Here is a 25,628-nt window from a genome sequence, read left to right on the forward strand (position 1 = left end):
AGATAGCACAGTGAATGGGATGCTTATCTTGCACATTGCTGATCCAGTCATCCCATATGTCTCCCCAAGCACTGCCAGGAATAATTCCTGGGCATCACCAGATATGGCCCAAAGGCAACCAAAAAAATGTTCATTTATGGAGTCAGAGATAGTACAGCAGGCAAGGTGCTTGCCTTACATGTGGCCAGTCTGAGTTTGATCATTAGCACCAGTATGGTTTCCTAAGCACCATTGAGTGATCTCTGTGCACAGATCCAGGAAGTAAGCGCTGAGCACAGCTAGGTGATCCTCTTCCCAAACAAAACAAAAAAGAATTTTATTTAAAACTATATATTTTTTTACTAGGAGCCATTCCTTATAGAGAATGGGAATAGAGCCAGAGCCCCCAATCCCTGTAATACCTCGGGGTATATACCAAGGCCACACTCAGAGGTGCCTAGGAAGCCAAACAGTGCCAGAGATCAAATTCAGATCTTGTATGTCCTCTATTACTTAAATGATCTCTCCAGCTCTCATTTAAACATTAAAAAATAATTTAAATTCTGGGGGCCGGAGAAATGGCATGGAGGTAAGGCGTTTGTTTCCCTTGCATGCAGAAGAATGGCGGTTCGAATCCTGGCATCCCATATGGTCCCCCAAGCCTGCTAGGAGCAATTTCTGAGCGTAGAGCCAGGAGTAATCCCTGAGTGCTGCCGGGTGTGACCCAAAAAAAATTTTTTTTTAATTCTATTTAATTAAAAAGTATTAAAATAATTTCAACCTTAAAGATAAATTGTTAAAAGCAATTTCAGTAAATCTACTACCAAGATATAAAAAAAAGACACCAATCACATACACACATACATTCACAAATACAGTAGAACCTCAACAGCACAAATGCAGGGGCACTGGCTCTTTTTTTTTTTTTTTTTTTTTTTTTTTGGGTCGCACCTGTTTGATGCTCAGCGGTTGCTCCTGGCTAAGCACTCAGAAATTGCCCCTGACTTGGGGGGACCATATGGGACACTGGGGGATCAAACCATGGTCCTTCCTTGGTCCTTCCTTGGCTAGCGCTTGCAAGGCTCTAGCGCCACCTCACAGGCCCCAGGGGCACTGACTCTTAAAGCTGAGAATATGTAACTTAGGGTTTCTTTGGAGGGAAGGTAGGGCACAACAGCTCTGCTCAGGATTTACTCCTATCTTTATGTTAAGGGATTACTCCAGGCACTGTCCTCAGGGGACCATATTCAGTGAAAAGATCAAACCAGAGCTGGCTATGATCAAGCAAGGCAAGTTACTGTCCTCTCTCTTAATATATGATTATTTGTAACTGTTTTAGTGGAGAGGGCTTTGGAGTTAGGTTAACTCCTAGCTGTGTGCAAAAGGGTCACTACTGACAAGACTCAAGGATCCATATCCACATTTGGAGACTGAATTGAAGTCAGCTGCATGCAAGACAGGTGCCTTAACCCTTGTACTATCTGGCCCTTTATCTGTAACTTTAGAAAAATAATTTTCTTGTTGTTTTTGGACCACATCCGGTGACGCTCTGGGGTTATCCAGGCTATTCGCTCAGAAATCGCTTCTGGCTTGGGGGACCATATGAGATGCTGGGGGATCGAACCATGGTCCATCCTAGGCTAGCATAGGCAAGGCATGGGCTGGCATGGGCAAGGCCAACGCTCTGAAAATTTTTAACTTTATAAGATTTTATTTCTATTTTATGGTAGAAATAACAAAATAATTATTAACTCCTATCTTACTATATTCATTCTTTTTATTTTTTCTTGATATTTCTAGGCTATCCAATTTATAATTTTTTTCAAGTTTCTTTTTTTGGGTCACATCCGGCAGCACTCAGGGGTTACTACTGGCTCTACGTTCAGAAATCGCTCCTGGTAGGCTTGGGGGAACCATATGGGATGCCAGAATTCGAACCACCATCCTTCTGCATGCAAGGCAAACACACTCCTCCAGGCTCTCTCTCTGGCCCCTTTTTTTCAAGTTTCTCTTTCTCTTTCTTTTTTTCAAGTTTCTCTTTCTCTCTCTCCTCTCTTTCTTCCCCTCCCTCCCTCCCTCCCTCCCTCTCCCTCCCCCCTCCCCCTCCCCCCCCCTCTCTCTCGGCCATATCTGACTGTGCTCAGGGGTTTGCTCCTGGCTTTTCACTCAGGAATCACTCCTGGCAGACTTAGGTATGGATTGGATGAATTGAACCTAGGTCAGACACATGCTAGCTAAAAGCCCTCCCCGCTGTGCTATCAGCTCCAACCCCATTTTTTCAAGTTTCTTACATTGTCACAAATCTCTCAAACTTTTTCTAGTATTTTTGAAAAATTATGCCACATTGTTCAAAACTAAACTTTATGTATACACATACAGATACTGAGTTTTCTTTTTTCTTTTTGATATTTGGGTCAGACCCAGACTTCTGGCTCTGTATTCGAGGATTACATCTATCAGTGCTCAGGAGACCATGTTAAAGGGCTAAGGCTAGAACCTGGGTTGGTCACAAGCAAGGTATATATGCAGCTCTGTACTCTCACTGGACCTGAAAGTAGCACTTTAAATACAGTATTGAAAGTATTTATACTGGAGTATAAATAATGAGATTACCTTTGAAACAGGTGATTTAGCTATAAAATTATATTTGGAAATTTATCAGTTTCTCAATATTTATAGCACCAGAAAAAAAAAAGTAGACATTTTTCTTAACATTCTTTAGAATAGCTATGAATATGCATTTACTTTCAAGTCAGAACATTTTAACTTCATTCAATGAACCTGTATACATACTATTCTTCAGTGAAAATAATCAAAATATACATTTGAAGGTTAAATAGAGGGATCCTAAACAATAAACTCCTGGGAGGACTTCATACTTAAAATATAAAGAGGAAAACAAAGTTGGAAGCACCCACTTCATAGAGGGCAGATGTCGTAGCACCACGTCGACAGCATGGACAGGATTAGTGCTGATTGGCTTGTCTAATTCCAGTGGTTCAGGCAAGGTTCGTCCTGTCAATACTTCATGTAGAAGGTGCCAACTCACTCGAGACACAAATTTGATTGACACCTTGAAAGGTCGATCTTTGCCACCTTCCCCTGGTAAAGTAACATCTAAATCTACCTGTTAATAGGAAAAGAGTGAACCAGTTAAAGGCAAAAAGATAAATACAATTATTTTTCAGTTTAATGTATAAAATATTTAGTAGAAAATAAGGCAAATATTTATTTTTGGGCCACACCTGGTGGAGCTCAGGGATTACTCATGGTTCTATGCTCAGAATTTACTCCTGGGCCCGGAGAGATAGCACAGCGGTGTTTGCCTTGCAAGCAGCCGATCCAGGACCAAAGGTGGTTGGTTCGAATCCCGGTGTCCCATATGGTCCCCGTGCCTGCCAGGAGCTATTTCTGAGCAGACAGCCAGGAGTAACCCCTGAGCACCACCAGGTGTGACCCAAAAACAAAAACAAAAACAAAAACAACAAAAAAAAATTTACTCCTGGTAGGACAGGGGTACCATATGGGAAGATGGGGATTGAATCCAGGTCAGTCCTGGGTTGGCTGAGTGCAAGGCAAATTGCTAGCACTCTCACTCCAGCCCCAAAGTAAGGCAGATATTTAAAAAAAAAAAAAAAAAAAACTTCTTGATAAATCAATGAACTAAAACAAATAATTTATGCCAGTATTATCTGTCATTGCAAAATACTAAAAAATAACCTAAATGCCAAACATTTGGTCAAATATAAAAAATAAAAAGGCTATAGGCTATACTACAGCAGGTAAGGGACTTGCCTTGCTTGTAGTTAACCCAGGTTTGATTTTCTGCACCCCATATGGTACCCCGAGCCCACCAGGAGTGATCCCTAAGCACCATTAAGTGTGGTCCCAAGGAAAAAAAAAACAAAAGATCTCTTAGACCTGCTATGAAACAATTTTTAATCTAAACTGTTAAATAAAAAAAAAAAACTAGAGAAAGTCACAAATACTATGTCATCTTCTATGTGCAAGAGGAGGGGAAAGTGAAAATTATTCATAATTGCTTATTTTGGAAGAGAGAAACAAATGTAAGAATAATGAAGCAGAAACACAGAAATGGCAGAACAGAACAGACCACAAAATATTAAAGTTACTAATCTAATTCTGAGGATACTTCTGGAAATAAGTTTGACTCTTAGATGCATGTTAAATGAAATTCTACACACTGGAAAAATTAAAGCCCAGCTTGCTCTTGGAGTCAATCCTCTTCCTTGAACAAATATCTTGCCTGGTTATCTCTGTTTCTTTGCTTGCCTATTTCTACTCTGGAGAAGCTGGTTTCTCATTTACACACACAATTTTCCTTTTTCTCCCTTCACATCTTTCTAAATAAGTTTCAATAAAAATTACTTTGCTTCACTAAAAAAAAGAGAGAGAGAGAAAGAGAGAAAAGAAAAATAAGAAGTAAACTCAGGGGCCAGAGCAGTGACGCAGTGGTAGGGCATTTGTCTTGCATACAGCTGACCTAGGACGAATTGCCTTGGTTTGATCCCCCAGAGTCACATATGGTTCCCCCAAACCAGGAGCAATTTCTGAGCACATAGCCAGGAGTAACCCCTGAGCCTCACCGGATGTGGCCCCCCCCTTAAAAAAATGAAATAGAAATAAAAAAAGTAAACTCAACAAAGATGGAAGAAAAAAACAATGAATACAAATAAAAGCAAATATATTCAGATGAATAACATAACACAATATTACCAATACCAACTCTTTACCATAACACAGCACTATAATCCTCAATTGGAGATGCTGAGAAAGGAAAAGGGAGAAAAGAACTATACACAAAATAAACCTTAAAATCTTATTATTAGGGCCCGGAGAGATAGCACAGCGGCGGCGTTTGCCTTGCAAGCAGCCGATCCAGGACCAAAGGTGGTTGGTTCGAATCCCGGTGTCCCATATGGTCCCCCGTGCCTGCCAGGAGCTATTTCTGAGCAGACAGCCAGGAGTAACCCCTGAGCACCACCAGATGTGACCCAAAAACAAAAACAAAAAACAAAAACAAAAAATATCTTATTATTAGGGCCAGGAAGATAGTTCTAAGGCCTGGAGCACATGCTTTGCATGCAGGATCTCTGGTTCAATTTCCAACATCAACTGGTCCTCTAAGCACTGCCAGGTGTAGTGTAACTAAATAAATAAAATCTAATTAGATTTGTTTTCTGTAGGTGTGATATACTAATTCAGAAACTGTATGAACTCTTGGTCTGAACAAAAAGTAGAAGATGCAATGTTTTAGGAAGGAAGATACAAATATACAATGAAAAAATAAAAGAAGTGTCCTGTGATGATAATTAGTCCTATGAGTAATTTCTAACCTCAGAGCCAGAAATAACCCCAGAGCTACTGGGTGTGGTCCCCCCAAAAATTTAGTCCTGTGATGGTCAGAATTAAATTGGGCTCATGATTTTAAATAAATGTTAGTTTTACTATATGATATATAATTACAATTTTGTCCATTTTTGTTAATTCTATTATACCTTCATATGTCCTACCTTCATATTTATATCTATGTAACAGTGCATATAGAGCATCCAGACTTAGATTTCTAAACTATATTTTCCCACTTAAAGAAACCAGTGTCCCTTGAACAATGGCCAACTGAACTACAGCAAGAAAAACATAATAGGAGTTTGGAATATTTATGCCAGTAAGAAAGTATGTTTTATATGTAGCTGAAGTAACTTGGTTTTAATCTCTGGCACCACATATGGTTGCCTGTGCACAACTAGGGACTACTTCTGAGCACCTAGTCAGGAATAAACCCTGAGCACTCCTCAATTCCAAATATATATATATTGGTTTTTGGGCCACACCCAGCGTTGCTCAGGGGTTACTCCTGGCTGTCTGCTCAGAAATAGCTCCTGGCAGGCACGGGGGACCATATGGGACACCGGGATTCGAACCAACCACCTTTGGTCCTGGATGGGCTGCTTGTAAGGCAAATGCCGCTGAGCTATCTCTCCGGGCCCCCCCAAAATATATATTTTTTTTAGGTGTGACACACCCAGAGGTGCTCAGGGCTTACTCCTGGCTTTGTACTCAGGGATCACTCCTAGCAGGCTTGAGGGAGCTAATTAGAGATCAAAGCTGGCTGCCTATGTGCAAAGCAAAATTTGCCTTACATGCTGTTCTAATGCTCTGGTCACTGAAAAATAAATTTTACAAGAGGATGTAGGGTTTCCAATGGCCAAATATGGACCAGTCTGAACAATCAAATAAAATTAAATAAAAAAAAGAAGAAAATAACCTCCCTTTAGTAGAATACCAAGTAATAAATGTAGGGGAAAAAGAATTAGAAAATTATCACTACAACATTATAATTATCCTTCCAAGCAAGAATCATCAATTACAGGGCTGGAGCGATAGCACAGCAGTAAGGCCAAATCAGGATGGACCCAGTTCGAATCCCAGCATCCCATATGGTCCCCTGAGCCTGCCAGGAGCGACTTCTGAGCGAAGAGCCAAGAGTGAATCCTGAGCAATGCCAGGTGTGGCCCAAAAACAAAAACAAAAAAACAAAAAAAAAACAGGAGCCGGCGAGGTAGCACTAGAGGTAAGGTGTCTGCCTTGCAAGCGCTAGCCAAGGAAAGGATCGAGGTTTGATCCCCCGGCTTCCCATATGGCCCCCCCAAACCAGGGGCACTTTCTGAGCGCTTAGCCAGGAGTAACCCCTGAGCATCAAATGGGTGTGGCCCGAAAAACAAAACAAACAAACAAACAAACAAACAAACAAAAATAGAATCAATTACTAAAGGAGAGTAAAGTGAAACAGGGTTTCCAGTATATTTAACGCCAACAATAATAACAACAACTTCTGTTTATCAAAGAAACAATCTACAAAGTAAAAAGACAACCCATGAAATGAAATGTGAGAAAATAATCATCAATCACATATCTGATAAGAATTATAGGGGCCGGAGAGATAGCACGAAAGTAGTGCATTTGCCTTGCATGCAGAAGGACAGTGGTTCGAATCCCGGCATCCCATAGGGTCCCCAGAGCCTGTCAGGAGTGATTTCTGAGCATAGAGCCAGGAGCAACCCCTGGGTACTGCTGGGTGTGACCCAAAAAACAAAAACAAAAACAAAAACAAAAAAAAAGAAGAAGAATTATAGAAAAAAAGTCCTACAACTCAAAAACAAGAACAAAACATATGGGGGAAAAATGAGCAAAACGACGAAGAGATGATTTGTCAGGCAGGATGAAACACATATTTTACATGTAAGAGATTCAGGTATGATCCTGGCACCACACGGTCCTCTGAGCACTGGTTCTCCAGGCACCACTCTGAGGGGACCCTAAAGACTAGCTAGCTAACTGGCTGAACATTGTCAGTTGTATATTCAAAACAAAAATCTGAGTAGACATTTCTATAAAGAAGATATACAAATAAGTCTATGAGTAAATAAAAGATGCTCAATATCAGTCATTGGGAAAGGTAATAAAAAACATAGTCAGGGGCCAGAGAGACAGTGGTAGGGTGTTTGCTTTGCACACAGACAATCCAGGACAGAAGGTGGTTTGAATCCTGGCATCGTATATGGTTCCCCAGACCTTCCAGGAGTAATTTCTGAGCACAGAGCCAGAAGAATCCCCTGAGCACTGCTGGGTGTGACCAAACCAAACCAAACAAAAACAAGCAAACAAACCCCCCCAAAATAATATCCCTAATATCATTAAGGTGTCAGAAAAAATAAAAAACAGAAAACAAGCATTGGCAAGTATGTAGAAAATTTGAACCTCTTGAGCACTGTTGGTAGGAATATAAAACAGTACACTACTGTGGAAAACAGCATGTGATTTTAATTTTTTTTTTTTACTAAACAGATAACACACTAATAATCCAGCAACTATACTTCAGAAGTAAAAGTGAATATAGTACATAGTCATGTGCCTTTGTTTACAACAGCACTATTTGCATTAATCAAAAATATCCATCAACAGACAAATAAATAAACTGATTATATACATACAGTGGAATATAATTCAGTCTTAAAAAGAAATTTTGCTTATTCTTTTTATTTAGGTAACAAGATTTACAACTGGTTACTATTTATGTGTTAAAATTTACTACATACAGTGTATTACTGCACAATGTCCATATCAAAGTGCCAATCCTTTCACCATGATTCCTAGGTCCCTTCTCATCTTACATCTCCCTCCAAAACCCTCCTTTTCCCTATCCCATCCCACTTGATAAACTCAGCTTTTGTCAATTTAAAAGTATTTTCATTCATGGTTTATTTCCTTATTTTGTTTATGTTCCACATATGAATGAGATCATCTGGGATTTTTCTTTTGATTTATTTCTACTTAATCGATACCTTCTAGTTCTACCCAAGTTGTAGAAAAATGAAATATTTTATTTTTTCTTAGAGTTGAGTATTATTCCAAATATATGCACATGTTTGTTGTTTTATTTTTTGGACCACACCCAGTCATTCTAGGGGATGCTATTCTAAGCTAAGTGCTCAGGGAGGTGCTCCTGGTTGTGCTTCGGGAACCATGTAGTACCTCAGCTTCTCTTATGCAAAGCATGTACTTCTGTACTTTGAGCTAATTTTCTGAATCCTATATCACAATTTATTTAGTTGGTACTGTGCACGAGGGATGTTTCCAGATCCTAGTTATTATAATTAGAACTGCAATGAACAGGTTTACATTTTTCTTTTTGAACATGGATGATTCTTTTTGTCAGAATTGAGATTCTGTGATTTACAATAGTGTTAATGATGGTTTCTTCTGCACATAATTCTCTTCCGTACCCCTCACCAATGGACTCACATCCCTTCCACAAGGACCCCAATGATCCTTTCAACATGCTCCCAACCCCAACTCAATGTGTGAATCAGTTCTCTCATATCTCCTTTGAAGCAAACTTGCTATGTATTTTTAAGTTCCAAACATGAGTGATATCATTTTGGAATTATCCCTTTCTGACTTCACTCAGCACTATATTCTTTAGTTCATTCCTGAATATGGGTGATACTTGAGGACATTATGCTATATGAAATAAGTCAGTCATAAAAAGACAAAATATTCTCTGTAATCCCATTTATATAAGGCACTGAGAATGAACAAAGAGAAAGAACAGTGGTTGCCAAAGGCTAGGTTGGTGAAGGGGTGAAACTGAAGTTAGTGTACAATGGAACAGAAATTCAATTTTACAAGGTAAAAAGTTAGAGACCAATAGTAATCATAGGTGAAAGGTATGAACATACTTAGCGATACTGAACTGTGCTTTAAAAAACGGCTCATATGCAGCCAATATGTTCAATACCAAGCACCTCAAAGTGGACTCCCAAATTCTTTCACGAGCAATCCCTGAGGGCAGAGCCAGGAGTAACCCCAAAGTAGTGCCAGGTATGGCCCCAAAACCAAAAAAAAAAATGTTACTATTCACCAATAAACTTTATTTATTGGTTTATAATTGAACCTATTCATATATAATACCAAAAAAAAAATAAGAATGCATGTGTGGGGCTGGAGAGATAGCATGGAGGAAAGGCGTTTGCCTTTCATGCAGAAGGACTGTGGTTCCAATCCAGGCATCCCATATGGTCCCCTGTGCCTGCCAGGGGTGATTTCTGAGCATAGAGCAAGGAGTAACCCCTAAGTACTGCCGGGTGTGACCCAAAAACCTAAATAAATAAATAAATAAATAAATAAATAAATAAATAAATAAATAAATAAAAAGAATGCATGTGTATCTCTTACTCTAAATATATTTGTAGTTACATTCTCTCTCTTTCTCTCTCTCTCTTTTTTTTTTTTTTTGGTTTTTGGGTCACACCCAGTGGTGCTCAGGGGTTACTCCTGGCTGTCTGCCCAGAAATAGCTCCTGGCAGGCACGGGGGACCATATGGGACACCGGGATTCGAACCAACCACCTTTGGTCTCGGATCAGCTGCTTGCAAGGCAAACGCCGCTGTGCTATCACTCCAGGCCCATAGTTACATTCTCATCTAAAGAGAACAAAAGAAAGTGTTTCAACAAATATGGTAGATGCTAAGGATACAGATATGAGTAATATACAAGTTCTCTGCATAATATCTAGAACTTTTCTGAAAGTTTGAAATTATTTTAAAATTACAGATATAAATTTACAGATGCTAGAGAGATAATAGAGTAACTAAGATATTTGCCTTGGATCCCCAGCACCATACATGGTTCCCTGGGCAATATCAAGAGTGACCCTGAGCACAGTGCCAGGAGTAAGTCCTAAGTACAGGCAGGTGTGGTTCAAAAATTAAATTAAATTAAATTAAAAAAAGGACAAAGAACACATAGGCAATAAAATAAAATGGTAGTAACTGCATTCATATAGCCGGAGAGATAGCAGGGTGGTAAGGCGTGTTTGCCTTTCATGCAGAAGGATGGTGGTTCAAATCCCAGCATCCCATATGGTCCCCTGTGCCTGCCAGGGGTGATATCTGAGCATAGAGCCAGGAGTAACCCCTGAGCTCTGCTGGGTATGATCCAAAAACAAAAAAAAAAAAGTTTTTCACCACCCACCACCCACCACCACCCACCACCACCACCACCACCACCACCACCACCACCACCACCACCACCACCACCCACCACCACCACCCAAAAAGAGAAAAAAAAACTGCATTCATATAAGGGAACTTTGCAAAAAACATATTTTGATAGTGAAGAGATTCATCTTACCCCAGTAGATGCCACAGGAAGTGGATTGGCTGTATAAAGACTTCTTTTTCCATCATAAACTGGTCTACGATCCCCAAATATAGTAACTTTAAAATGCTGAACCATTGAATCAACCACTTCCCTAAAAAATGGAAAAAAAACACTCAGATAATCCTTTGCATGATGTAATACAAATAATGTCTTGCACATTTCAAGATTTCAAAATTCTCAAAGGTACATCCGTTAAAGATTTTATTTTCAGGACAATAGCTTAGGATACTGGAAAAATTCATTCCTGCAACAGCTAATAAGAACTTTTTAAAACGATGGAAAAAAAATCTAGTGAATTAAGGTCCAAGTTGACTGGCAAAATATCTTTAAAAACTGATTCAGAATTTCCATTATGCCATTTATATACTGATACTGATATCAACTTTAACTCTACTGGGTTGAAGTGATAGTACAGTGGGTAGGGTGCTTGCTTTGCACAAGGCTGACCCAGGTTTGATCTGGCCCCTCTAGGAGTGAATTCTGAGTACTGCCGAATGTGGCCCAAAAATGAAACAACAAAAAACCTTTAACACTACTTAACAACCTAAGTAACATTATTTAACATATATATATATATATATATATAAATCAAAAAGTCTTTTTTTCTTCTTTTTTTTTTAGATTTTTTTTTATTTTTAATTATGAGAACAAAGGTACAAAGAAAGAGGACAAGGTAAAGTTACAGTGGAAGGACAATCACCCATAACATAATTCTCAGAAGTCCCCTTGCTGATATCTTAACTTTGAAATTTCAGCCAAAGAACATTAAGATAAATAAGACAGAATCCATGTACAATTACTTTGTCCCTCAAGTCCCCAGATTGTAACACATTATAATATTTCTTAACAGTACACAAAGCAATCTAAAGCCATAAAACTTACGTAACTCCTTAAACATTACAGGCATAGTATTTTCTTACATTTCCATATACATGCATATTAGCTTACGTTAACCTCAAATTTTAAGTGAGTTCTTTTTAAAGATTAGAGTCAAAGGAGCACAGTAAAAATGGCGCTAGAGTGGCAATTGTTGTTTGCATAGGCCCACCAAAATATGAGGGACATGGAAAGAAATAACCCTGGCCTAAGTACAAAGAGACCCGACCCCTAAAGTTTCCTGGCATAAGACCAAGTCTAGGCTTCAGGCAAGCTAGATCGTCCAATCCAATACATTGTCTGTAGTGCCAACACACTTTTATTTTTCACACAGTCTCTGTTGTTGGTATCATGTTTCTGTATTAAAGATCCTGGAATCTGCATATCTCGCATTGAAGTCAGGATGTGGAGCATCCTCTCCTTTCACCTCACAATCAAAGGGCAATGCAGGGAGCCCTGTCCTGTAAGCAGGTCATTGTTGTTGTTAAGTCTTCTCAGTGTCAAGGGAAGTCTCTTTTGAGCAGGTCAAAGTCTAAGCAGTGTAGGTCTTCCGTGGTAGAGGATTGCTTCCAGATGATGTTATAAACCAGCCTGGATGTTTCGTGGATGGCTTCCCTGGTTCAGGGGAGAATGGATTATGCCCTTTCTTCTGAGGTCTGTGCCAGGTCGTTATGTCACTGTTCAGGGTGTAAGGTCCCTCTGCACTACAAGATTTGTGTGTTCCAATCTCTATTAAATAGGATCTTATTTGTATGTATAGTATTTTCCCATTTTAATGTGCCTATGCAAATAAGAAGAAATGCCACGTGGTGTTATTGGCGCATATGGGGGCCATAAGAACAATTACAATGATTCCCATGACATGGTTCAATCATAAGCATTAAACTGGGGGACTCTTCCACCAAAATTCCTTGTTAAACAGCTCAAAGAGAAGATAAAAAGTGGTTAGAATCATCACTGTATAAGAAAAAATTTAGTAAGAATTATAGCTGTCCAAAAAAAACCCACAAAATATTCTAAAGAAATACGTGTCCATTTTATGTATCTTGAAACAATTTGGGGTTGTCACACACAATGCACATCTTTGGACTGTGATTAGGATTGTACACTACTGAAGTTAAAAAGAGTAATGTAGGTTAGTGATGTTTGAGAGGGGGTTAGAGAGTTAAGGAGTAAAAAAGAGCTTTGTATGGGTGTGGGAAAGGGCAGAATACAAAATAAACATTCTGTATATGCAAAACATAACAAGAATAAGGAATATTATGAATACATGAAGTACATGAAGTACGCGCGCGGGGGCTCACGCCCCTGCGCGGTTCTGTAGTTTTTGGATGCCTAGGGAGGAATATCTCCCCCCCTCCCTCCAGGGCCCGATTAACCAGGCGTGGCCTTGAAGACCCACCAGGTTTGGGGAGACCTTGGTCCCCTGGACTAGGTGGTCAGCCCAGGGGGCCTGTGGCTAGCTGTCCTGCCCAGAGCCCCCAACATACCAGGCAAAGACCCAGAAATCCTGGCATGCGGAGTGTTCTGAGCCCAGCTGTGCCTCTGTAGTTTTTGGATGCCTAGGGAGGAATTTCTCCCCCCCCTCCCCCCAGGGCCCAATTAACCAGGCGTGGCCTTGAAGACCCACCAGGTTTGGGGGGACCTTGGACCCCTGGACTAGGTGGTCAGCCCAGGGGGCCTGTGGCTAGCTGTCCTGCCCAGAGCCCCCAACATACCAGGCAAAGACACCCAGAAATCCTGGCATGCGGAGTGCCCTGAGCCCAGCCGAGCCTCTGTAGTTTTTGGATGCCTAGGGAGGAATTTCTCCCCCTCTCCCCCCAGGGCCCGATTAACCAGACGTGGCCTTAAAGACCCACCAGGTTTGGGGAGACCTTGGTCCCCTGGACTAGGTGGTCAGCCCAGGGGGCCTGTGGCCAGCTGTCCTGCCCAAAGCCCCCAACATACCAGGCAAAGACCCAGAAATCCTGGCATGCGGAGGGTTCTGAGCCCAGCTGTGCCTCTGTAGTTTTTGGATGCCTAGGGAGGAATTTCAAAAAGTCTTTTTTTTTTTTTTTTTTATCATCACTAAGTACTATGTACAAGCCCTTTTCCTCTGTGCTCAGAGAGCACACATATATTAACAAGCATATTGTATTATCCATTAATGGTACATATATTTATTACAACATATTGCTAATGATAATATAGAACAATGTAGATACTGCAAAATAATCTGGTAGTTCCTCAAAAGGTTAAAAGAAAAATTAATATAAAGGGGAAAAAAGAGATCATACAGAAGGTAGGGTGCTTGCCTTGCATGCAGCCAACCTGGGTTTGATTCCTGGTACTCTAAATGATTGATCCCCTGAATTCTGTCAGGAGTGATCCCTGAACACAGAGCCAGGAGTAAACACTCAGCACTGCCAAGTGTGAAATAAATAAGAAAAAAGTCAACATAAGATCCCATTCTTTGGTATATACTCAAGATAAATGAAACAAAACCAGACAACTCATTTACACAAAATCCTGCATGAATGCTTATTCCAGCCAAGTATTCTTTCCGCAGAACAATCAAGTCTATAAACAGATGAACCCATAAACATATCCGTGTAATGAAGTATTATTCAGTAATAAAAAGGTACCAACACATGCTAAATTATGAACACTATGGATGAAAAATAAAATGGAAATGAAAAAGGTTGGTCATACAAAAGGCTACTTATTGTATAATTTCACTTATATGAGGGGCCAAAGAGATAGCACTGTGGTAGTGTTTGCCTTGCACATGGCCGACCTGGGACAGAGCCTCGTTCAATTCCGGGCATCCCATGTGGTCCCCTGAGCCTGCCAGGAGTAATTTCTGAGTGCAAAGCCAGAAATAACCCAAGTGTTGCTGAATGTGCCCCTCCCCCACAAAAAATTCCACTTTTATAAAATGTCAGAAAAGGCAAATGTACAGACAAAGTAGAATAGTGATTGGATGGGGTTACAGAAAATAAAGCAATGAGGAGTGATGATTAAAGAATACTTGAGGGGCCGAAGTGATAGAACAGTGGTAGGGGATTTGCCTTGCACGCTGCTGATCTGGGACAAACCCAGGTTTGATCCCCGGTCCCCAGAGCCTTCCAGGAGTATCCCCCGAGCCTTCCAGGAGTGATTTCTGAGTGCAGAGCCAGGAGTAACCCCTGAGCACAGCTGGGTGTGACCCTCCCAAAAATAAAAACAAAAAAAAGAAAGAGTATTTTATTTCTGGGCTGGAGCAATAGCACAGCGGGTAAGGTTGGCTGACCCATGTTCAATCCCCGGTATCCCATATGGTCCCTGAGCCTGCCAGGAGTAACTTTTGAGTACTACTGAGTGTGGCCCAAAAACAAACAAACAAAACAAAGAATATTTGATTTCACTGTTTGGAAAGATGGTATGTTATAAAAATAGATTGTGGTGATATACAGTGACAATATCATATATACTCTGTGAAGATGTGAAAAATCCCCGGAATTATACATTGTAAATGAGTTCATTGTGGAGTCAGAAATAATATAGAATATAAGACACTTGGGGCTGAAGTGGCGGTGCAGCGGTAAAGCATTTTCCTGACCTATGACGGACCGCAGTTCAATTCCTCGGCATCCCATATGCTCCACCCGAGCCAGGAGCGATTTCTGAGTGCAGAGCCAGGAGTAACCCCTGAGAGTTATCTGGTGTGGCCCCAAAACAAAAACAAAACAAAAAAAGAGTATACGGCACTTGCCTCAAATGCACTGGACTATGGTTTGCTTCCTAAGCACTGCCAGGAGTGATCCCTTAGTAGTGAACTAAGAGCAGTCCCTGAGTACTACTGGGTGTGGCTTCAAACACAAATAAATAGTTAAATGAATCGTATAATGATGAATAATCACCAAACAAGTTTCCTCATTAGTCAGATAAATTTTCTTTAGCAGAATATCCAGGAAATGTCAGTGACTCATATTATGAGTCAACTTTTCTATTTTAGATATTAATTTTCCCTTTTTGGGGGGGTGTTTGAGGGTACACCCAGTATCCAGGCCTTACTCCTGGATCTGCCCTCAGGAATAAACTGGTGGGCTCAGACAACCATATGGGGTGCCAGGGATCAAAACCTAGTTAATGAATGCAAGGCAAATGTTTCACTCCCCTTTAGTTGCTATTTTTTTTTAAACTTTTTCTTGTGTGGGTTTCTTTTTTCTTATTCTCCTTTTTTTTGTTGTTTTGTTTTTTGTTTTTGGGTCACACCCAGCAGCGCTCAGGGGTTCCTTCTGGCTCTACACTCAAGAATCGCTCCTGGCAGGCTCGGGAGACCATATGGGATGCCAGGATTCGAACCACCGACCTTCTGCATGTAAGGCAAACACCTTACCTCCATGCTATCTCTCCGGCCCCTCATTCTCCTTTTTATTAAATGGTTCTTATTGACTATCACTTTTGGGGCTGGGATTATGACACTGGCACCACTATGTCAGCTCTACTCAATAAAAAAAAGCAGGTTGGTTAAACAGATTTCCAGAGATTCTCCTCTCCCTCTCCCTCTCCTTCCTTCCCATCCTTTCTCTTCCTCCCTTCCATCCTCTATCCTGATTGGGAACCATATCTAGCCCACTTAGGGGGAGGGGAGGCTCATTCTTGGTAGTTCCTGGTGGGCCATGCTATGATGGGAACTTAATCTGAGCCAACCATGTGCAAAGGAAGAATAATAGCCCTGTGAGTCCTCTAGGTTCTATTTTCTGAGTTTTTAGTGAGTAATCTTAATAACAAAATATTAAATTTTTATAGAAATAGAACTTAGGATATATTGGGGCTGGAGCGGTGGTGCAAGTGCTAAGGTGCCTGCCTTGTAACCTGGGACGAACTGCAGTTCAATCCCCCTGGCAGCCCAATTTCTGACCGCAGAGCCAGGAGTAACCCCTGAGCGTCACCAGGTGTGGCCCTAAAATAAACAAACAAACAAAACAGAATAGAACAGTATAATAGAATATAAAAAAAAAAGAGTATAATAAATTCTGCAGCTTATGCTCAGTGCTTAATCCTTAGTATAGTTTAGTCAGTTGCCAGTTACATATAGAGATAGCCTTGAATCTACTGTTAAATACCATATTTTCTGTACCGTAAGATGCACTCCCCCCCCCAAAAAAAAAAAGATGGGGGAAAATGTCCGTGTGGCTTATGGAGGGAGTGCCACCTGGAGTTGAAGCCTGAGTGCAGGGGACTTTTATTTATTTATTTATTTTTTTTTTTTTTGGTTTTTGGGCCACACCCGGTAATGCTCAGGGGTTACTCCTGGCTATGCGCTCAGAAGGAGCTCCTGGCTTGGGGGACCATATGGGATGCCGGGGGATCGAACCGCGGTCCGTCCAAGGCTAGCACAGGCAAGGCAGGCACCTTACCTCTTTGCGCCACCGCCTGGCCCCCTTTTATTTTTTTTAATTAACAAAAAAGCATTTTAAAAAATTTTGGGGGGGGCCGGAGAGACAGCATGGAGGTTAGGCGTTTGCCTTGCAATCAGAAGGTCGGTGGTTCAAATCCTGGCATCCCATATGGTCCCCTGAGCCTGCCAGGAGCGATTTCTGAGCATGGAGCCAGGAGTAACCCCTGAGTGCTGCCAGGTGTGACCCAAAAACAAAACAAAACAAAACAAAACAAAAACAGATCTCAAAGGAGATCATCTAAAGACTATGTGCGTCTTATGGTCAGGTGCATCTTATAGAAGAAAAAAATATGGTACCCATTCAAAATCTTGAAGTAATAAAACCAATACATGAGAAAAATACATTTACATTATAATTAGAATTATAAGATCTGAGGCCAAAGAGATAGCACAGTGGTAGGGCATTTGCTCTGCACCACAGACAGTGGATCGAACCCCGGCATCGCTTATGGTCCCCTGGGCCTGCCAGGAGCTATTTCTGAGCGCAGAGCCAGGAGTAACCCATGAGTGCTGTCGAGTGTGACCCCAAAATCCAAAAAAACAAAAACAAACAAAAAAACCATAAGATTTTTTTTTTTTTTTTTGGTTTTTGGGCCATACCCGGCAGTGCTCAGGTGTTACTCCTGGCTATTTGCTCAGAAATAGCTCCTGGCAGGCACGGGGGACCATATGGGACACCAGGATTCGAACCAACCACCTTTGGTCCTGGATCGGCTGCTTGCAACGCAAACGCCGCTGTGCTATCTCTCTGGGCCCAAGATCTATTTTAAACATGATTAACAATTTGAAAGACTGGGGTAAGGAGATTGGGCCAAAACGGGCAGTGCTCAGAGTTTACTCCTAGTTCTAAACTCAAGGATCATTCCTGGCAAGCTCAGGGGAATATATGGGATGTGTGAGATTGAACCTAGGTCAGCCATGAGCAAGATAAAAATCCTATATATTGTACTATCACTTTGCCCTCAAATTTGAGGTTATCAGGGCAGAGTGATAACACAGTGGGGAGGGCATATGCCTTGCATGTGGCCGACCCTGGATTGATCCTAAGTATCTCATGTGGTCTCCTGAGCCTGTCAGGAGCGACTTCTGAGCACAGAACCAGGAGTAACCCAAGTGCCAAGGGGTGTGGCCCAAAACCAACTAACCAAATAAAATAAAATTAGAACAATCAAATAAAAATGAAAAAAAATTGAAAAATTAGATTGTGGTTGAATTTGGGAGGATTTCAGTTTCTTTCATAAATTAAATAGTATATAATAATTAATGTTGTTTTATTATGATTAATAAAATAATTCTAGATATTTGTGTAAATTATATATTAATATAATATTCCGACTATTAAATTTCAGGATAAAAAATAAATACATTTATGCCTCTTTGACTTTTATTTTTTGGTTTTTGGGCCACACCTGGCGGTGCTCAGGGGTTACTCCTGGTTATCTGCTCAGAAATAGCTCCTGGCAGGCACAGGGGACCATATGGAACACAGGGATTCGAACCAACCACCTTAGGTCCTGGATCGACTGCTTGCAAGGCAAACACCACTGTGCTATCTCTCTGGCCCCTACCCTCTTTGGCTTTTAAATGGAAATTTCAGATCAGAGAGTAGAGAAAATTCCTCTATTTGAAATTATTTTTATTTTTTTAGCCACACCTAGCAGAGCTTACGGAGTCAAGTATTTGAATATGTAGCATATGGACAAGCAGAAACTCTATGTGATATTACAATACTAAAAAGTTTGTCATGTAGAAGAGAATAATGATTACTTCATAGAAAACAAAACTCTTTGCAGTAAACACAAGGTAATTTGCTGTCAAAAGATAACAAATTTATCTCATGGGGAAACACAGTTGCCATGACTAACCTGGGCTACCTCTATAGACTCACTCTTTTCTTGAACAAGATGTAAACCAAACCATGAAAGATCATGTATATACTGGTCACATAGCAGAAAGTTAGCCATCTTGGGAGGAGAGGGCAGACCAAACCCTCTCCCTACCAAAGTCATGTCTGCTGCCTCCATTACCCAGAATCACCATTTTTCTGAAGGCCCTGCCTCATCACCCCTCTACGATTCCCTTTGGGGACACTAATCTGACCAAACTTTAGGTATCCTGATATTTGTATTGATATCAGCAGGGCTTTTTGGAGCGAGTGCAAGGCACACTCTCTCTCTGTATTCCTTCTTCTGGAAAGTCTGGCAACTGAGAACACAACACTAAAAACTGCAGTGTTAGTAATAGTGCTTTAAATTTCTGGACAAGTTCATTTGTTTGATACGGTCATCATCATCATCATTACTATTATTTAACAAATTTAACAATTTAACAGATTGGACAGCTAACAAGAGCTTGCTAAACCTGCCACTCAATGACTTCATTAGAAATAAAGTAATTTTCACAAATGTGCTTGCTATTGTACTTTTTCTTTTTTGCTATTTTTAAATTTTTCTTCTCTTCCTTTTTCGTTTCCCTCTCTCTCTATTTTTTATTTATTTATTTATTTATTGGTTTTTGGGTCATACCCGGTAGCGCTCAGGGGTTACTCCTGGCTCTATGCTCAGAAATCGCTCCTGGCAGGCTCAGGGGACCATATGGGATGCCGGGATTCGAACTACCGACCTTCTGCATGCAAGGCAAACGCCCTACTGCTGTGCTATCTCTCCAGCCTCATCCCTCTTCTATTCTTTTCTTAATAACTTTGCTTTCATTTATCTGAAAACAAATGTATTATCGGCAACTATATAACTATGTGATGCATTTTCTTTAAATAAATTAAAAAAAGATAAATATGGGACCAGAGTGATAGAGTACAGAAAGTAGGGTGCTTGTTGCATGCAAGCAGTCAACCCAGGTTTGAACCTGGCATTCCCTCTGGTCTGTCCGTCCCCCCCCCCCCCCCAGCACAGCCAAGAATAATTCCTGAATGCAAAGTCAGGAGTAACTTCTAGTGTATGAGGTATAGTCTCTAAAAACAACAACAACAACAACAAAAACAGTAATCTGTAGGCATTTTAATGATTGTGGACAAATCAATTGCTGAAGTATAGAAACTAAAACAATTTCAAAAGTTCACCAACAATTTTGACTAATTAACCATTAATCTTGAAAAAAGTAAAAGCAAAGCTAGTAGTATGCTGACAAAACTATAGAGAGTAAGTTTTGCAAATGTTGACACAGAATCAAGTTAACTGTAGTCCCAGCTACTCAGGAGACTAGGCCAGAGGATCAGGGCTGTATGTAGTGTGCTAAGATAACTAAGTGTTAACACTAAGTTTTTAATCCTGGAATAGGAGGACCACCAGGTTGCTTAAGGAGGGGTGATCTGGCCCAGGTGAGAAATGAACCAGGTAAAAACTCCTATATTGTGGAGCCAGAGTGACAACACAGCAGTAGGGCATTTGCCCTGCATGCTGCTGACCCCAGATGGATGCAGTTTCTATCCCCAGCATCCTATATAGCCCCATGAGCCTACCAGGAGTGAACTCTGAGCACAGAGCCAGGAGTAACCTGAGCACTGCTGGTGTCCCCACCCCCAAAAAAAGTAGATGGGCCAGAGCAATAACACAGTCGTATGGCGTTTGCCTTGCATGGGGCCACCTGCATCCTATATAGTCCCCGAGCCTGCCAAGAGTGATTTCTGAGCGCAGAGCCAGGAGTAACCCCTGAGCACTGATGGGTATGACCCCCCAAAGCAAAAAACAAACAAAAAGAACTTTCTACTGGGCTGAAGCGGTGGCAAAGCCGTAGGGCATCTGTCTTGCACGCGCTAACCTAGGGCGAACTACTATGGTTTGATTCCCTGGCATCCCATAAGGTGTCCCAAGCCAGGGGCGATTTCTGAGTGCAGAAGTAACCCCTGAGCATCACCAGGTGTGGCCCCTTCCCCCAAAAGAATCTTATTTACTCATCAGCAGTGAGGTTGTGCCTGTGAACAGTTACTACTGCACTCCAGGTTGATCAACTTAAGACCCTGTCTCTTCTGACCACCCTGATTTAATAGGGATCTCTGAAACTGTTTTCCATGCAATGTATGCCCAGCTTCATAACCCTACATAGTCAGTTTATCAATGTGCATTTAAAATAATCTAAATTAATAGTATTTACAAAGTATAAATTTGATTCATACTGTTTCTAGAGACCTAACAAAACCCTGTGAGTGGGGCTGGAGCTGTGGCTTAAGGCTTAAGCCTTGCACGCACTAGCCTAAGAAGGACCATGGTTCTATTCCCCCGGTGTCCCATATGGTCCCCCAAGCCAGGAGCAATTTCTGAGCACAAGACCAAGAGTAACCCGTGAGCGTCACTGGGTGTGGCCCCAAAACAAAAACAACCCTGTGAGTACTGTTGAAACTCAAGTATAAAGTACATGATGGAGGCAGGAGAGAGATATTATCACCTGCCTTACATGCTATTTACCTGGGATAACATGCTATCCTTGGTATCCTATATGGTACCCTGAAACCTAACAAAAGAGATTCCTACACCACTGGCTGTAGGACCCCCCCCATATATAAATATATCACAGAGGGTATTGGCACTTTCACTGGTAATACAGCAGTAGTTTTTTAATGCCAAAACATAAACATTAAGACTATTGAGGGGCCAGAGCGGTGGTGCGGAGTGGTAAGGCTTCTTCTGCCTTGCTGGCACTAGCCTAGGAAGAACCACAGCTCGATTCCCTGGCATCCCATATGGTCCCCCCAGCCAGAAGCGATTTCTGAGCGCATAGTCAGGAGTAACCGATAAGCTTCATCGGGTATGGCCCCCCCCCAAAAAAAACAAAAAAACAAAAAGATATTTGCCAATAAAATAAAAAGAACAGTTAAAGACATTAGTAGATGACAATGAACCATGGTAGAGAGATACTGGCACAATAATGTTGTGATGTAGTAACATTATATTTCATAAGAGAAACCTCTATTATTCCATAAAATAAATTTAAAAAAATTCTCAGAAATCCCTTTGATTATTATGCATATTATATAAATAATATACTGAATTTGAAATATAATGTACATGTTAATAATACATATATGGGGCCAGAGATATATATAGCTCAATGAATCTTATCAATATATACTGATAAGATATATAGATACATAGGGGATGGAGCAGTAGCACAGCAGTAAGGCTGTGCCTTGCATGCGGCCAACACTGAACAGACCCCAGTTTGAATCCCAGCATCCCATATGGACCCCTGAGCTTGCCAGGAGCGACTTCTGAGTACAAAGCCAGGAGTAACCCCTGAGCACTGCGAGTGTGACCCAAACACCAAAAAAAAAAAAAAAATATATATATATATATATATATATATACACACACACATAAGATACATATAATACATATATAACATACATATATGTATCAATATTATATTTCTAAACATAAGTCCTATTTAACTATCACATAATGTATTCTATATATTATATTACATGTAATATATAATTATAGATAATTATATTATACATCAATTACATAATTATAAAATATAAATCTAATGTTTATATTATTTATATTATTCAAAACCTGAGTTCATGCCTTTCACATGGGAGGCCTAGATATGATCCCTGGTGCTTCATGGTCCCCGTATCACTGCCTGGGGCAATCTCTGAACAAAGAGTTAGGAGCAATCTTTGGGAGACCACTGGATGTGGTCCAGAAAACAAAAATTAAATACCCTTTAACTATATATATCAAAGTATAATTTTATTATATACACACATACACATTAAGTGGAGATAAGAAGCAATTTATTAAAAGCAGAAGGAAAAATCTCCATCTATCCTAAGTACTTGTTCCTATTAAAGATTAAGGAATGTGATCACGGGCATTGCACACATATCGATATAGCTGGAGTCCTCACTGGATAATTGACACTTTTTTTTTGGTACTGGTGGAGTGTTTCACCTTCTTTTTCTCCTTCATCTCCCAAATCGATGATGAGAGCCTCTAGAAGGATTCCACCCATTTTTGGAGTATTAGACTCTTACCCCAGTTTATATATCTTCTCTTTTTCCGGCAAAACCATGCAACTTGAACTAGCTAGTCCTGCCTACAGTTAGAGGGGGAGATAAAGGAGGCATCAAGACCAAACAGGTGCAAGACTACTAGGTAGTGGGTTGGATACAGAGGGGACCACATATTCTAGCCGCCCTGGGGGTGAGGGAAGAGGAAATGGGAGGTAGGACAAAAACGGAGGTGTAGGGAGGACAATTTGGTGATGGGAATCCCCCCTGATTTTATGTAAATATGTACCTAAAATGTTATTGTCAACAATATGTAAGACACTATGATCAAAATAAAAATTATATTAAAAAAAAAAAAGTAAGGAGAGGCTGGGTGAGGTGGAAAATAGGATGAGGCAGGGGGAGACAATGGGACAATGGTGAAGGGAAACAGACACTCTGGTAGAGGGTATAGTGCTAGAATATTTTACTTAAGTGATCCTACCATCAATAGCATTATAAACCACAGTACCTAAAATTAAATTAAATTGAGACTTATGGTACAGTTAAGTGCCAAGGACCATAAACAGAAAGCATAGAGCCATAAAAACCACTCTTTCTAGCTACCACTACTATGGCTATAATCTTAAAGAAAGGATTATTAAAAAAGGGTTATTACATAATGCTTTATATAATGGGAGCATGGTGGGGAGAAAAATGAAAGTACAGACATACTGCCTATTAGCAAAGGAAAAGATGCTTCGTGTTACTTTAAGTGCATAAAAATGATGAGACTCTTTTCTTTTGTCACAGAGAAAACATTTAAGCTCATGTTATCATGAAAAAATTTAAAGGCTGTTAGCAGATTTTAACTAACATTGTATCTCTAAAGCATAGTCAATTTCAAAAACAAATTATCTTGTGTCCTTGGGAAAATGGTTATTGCTATTTCTATATATCAGAAAAACATAATTACTAAAGCAAAGACAAGTATCAACATAAAAAAACCATAACTTCATGATTCTTACCTGTTCACTCTCCGAGGACACTTGTCTGGTTTAATATCTACCTCATAGAGATAGACATCAATCTTTGGAATTTCAACTTGAAAACAGTTAGCCAGCAACTTAATGGGTTTGCCCATGGTGCCATAGCCAGGTCTTCTGGGCACCATGAGTAGGGGCTGGGCCCCAACGGGTCCTGCCAAGAAGAGAAAAAAAGGTTATACTGTTATAAACTGCATTTGTATTTCTCTTTTCAACCTGAACATGTTAAAATTTTGAGTAAAGCTAATAGTGGTGGGAGCTGACTGGAAAAAAGGTCATCATTCCTAACACTTTCAATTTCTTTCAGCCCAATTTACTCATTTAGAGTAAACATACAAACTGAGCACATCTTAGGAAAATTGCTTTGGAGGGGTAGAAAGAAGAGAGAATTATCACACAAAACCAAGTGAGAACAAAGCATATTCATAGAGAATAAGAGCAACAGCAAAATAAACTTAAAGGAGAGAAAACAAGGTGGGGAGAAAAAAGGAATAAATTTGAAAAAGAAAAAGTAATTTTTTTTTTTGGTTTTTGGTCATGCCGAGTGGCACTCAGGGGTTACTTCTGGATCAGTGCTCAGAGCTCGCCCTTGGCAGGCTCAAAGGACCATATGGGATTCTGGGAATCAAATTTGGGTCTGTCCTGGGTGGCCTGCATGCAAGGGGAACACCCTACAGCTATGCTATTGCTCTGGCCCCTAGCAAAAATAATTTTAAAAGGAAAGCACCAGAGAAACAGTGCCTGCTCATGAGTGTGCCTGCCATGCAAACACTGTCATTGAGATAGCTCTCTATTCTTTGAACCTGATAGTTAAATGGTTTGTGATCTGTGAATCCACAAGTGACTTCTGGCCATACAGAAGCCAGGTATTTTTAATATCACAAAAAGAGGAAATCACATCCAGCAGGCATTTTAACTAAAAAAGATGTGAACATTAGGCCGGAGTATAGCACTGTGGGTAGTGTGTCCCATATGGTCTCCATACACTGCCAGGAATGACCCCTCAGAGGAGAGACCCCTCAGAGTAAGAGTAACCCTGGAGTACCCCCAGGTGTGGCCCAACCCTACCCAAAACATAATGTTCACGTACCAGGGTCAAGCATGTATATTATTCAAAACCTGATCACAGCAACAATGACAAGTAAGGGAAGAAGGGAGAAATAAATAGTAATTAAAATAACAATTTTTAAAGTGAGTGATAATGAGTATATAAAAATGAAAAAGTATAAATAAAATATAGGACCAAAAAGCAAAAATTTATTTTAAAAGATAAAACTATTAAGATTTGAGGCAACACTGATTTTTGAAACAAAAAGAAGAAAGCTTAGATAACAAGTTTTGTTTCGTTTTTTTTTTTTTTTTTTTTTTTTTTGGTGGTTTTTGGGTCACACCCGGCAGTGCTCAGGGGTTACTCCTGGCTCCATGCTCAGAAATTGCTCCTGGCAGGCACGGGGGACCATATGGGACGCTGGGATTCGAACCGATGATCTCCTGCATGAAAGGCAAACGCCTTACCTCCATGCTATCTCTCCAGCCCAGATAACAAGTTTTTTAAATATCACTGTAAAGGGGCCGGAGCAATAGTGCAGCAGTAGGGCATTTGCCTTGC

At 40.5% G+C, this 25,628-nt stretch overlaps 1 protein-coding gene across 1 annotated transcript in view; it reads right to left on the minus strand.

Moving 5' to 3' along the window:
* The window catches only part of LOC126011034 (protein argonaute-3), a 122,638-nt gene that overhangs the window by 71,625 nt on the left and 25,385 nt on the right, over positions 1-25,628 (minus strand). The window contains exons 2-4 of the mRNA XM_049774695.1: positions 24,002-24,173; positions 10,696-10,816; positions 2,898-3,106 (exon numbers count right to left, since the gene is read on the minus strand). Coding sequence (XP_049630652.1) covers positions 2,898-3,106; positions 10,696-10,816; positions 24,002-24,173 — 502 coding nt within the window. The remainder of the gene's footprint in view (positions 1-2,897; positions 3,107-10,695; positions 10,817-24,001; positions 24,174-25,628) is intronic.

Source organism: Suncus etruscus, chromosome 6 (assembly GCF_024139225.1).
Source record: "Suncus etruscus isolate mSunEtr1 chromosome 6, mSunEtr1.pri.cur, whole genome shotgun sequence".
Taxonomy (NCBI): Eukaryota; Metazoa; Chordata; class Mammalia; order Eulipotyphla; family Soricidae; genus Suncus; species Suncus etruscus.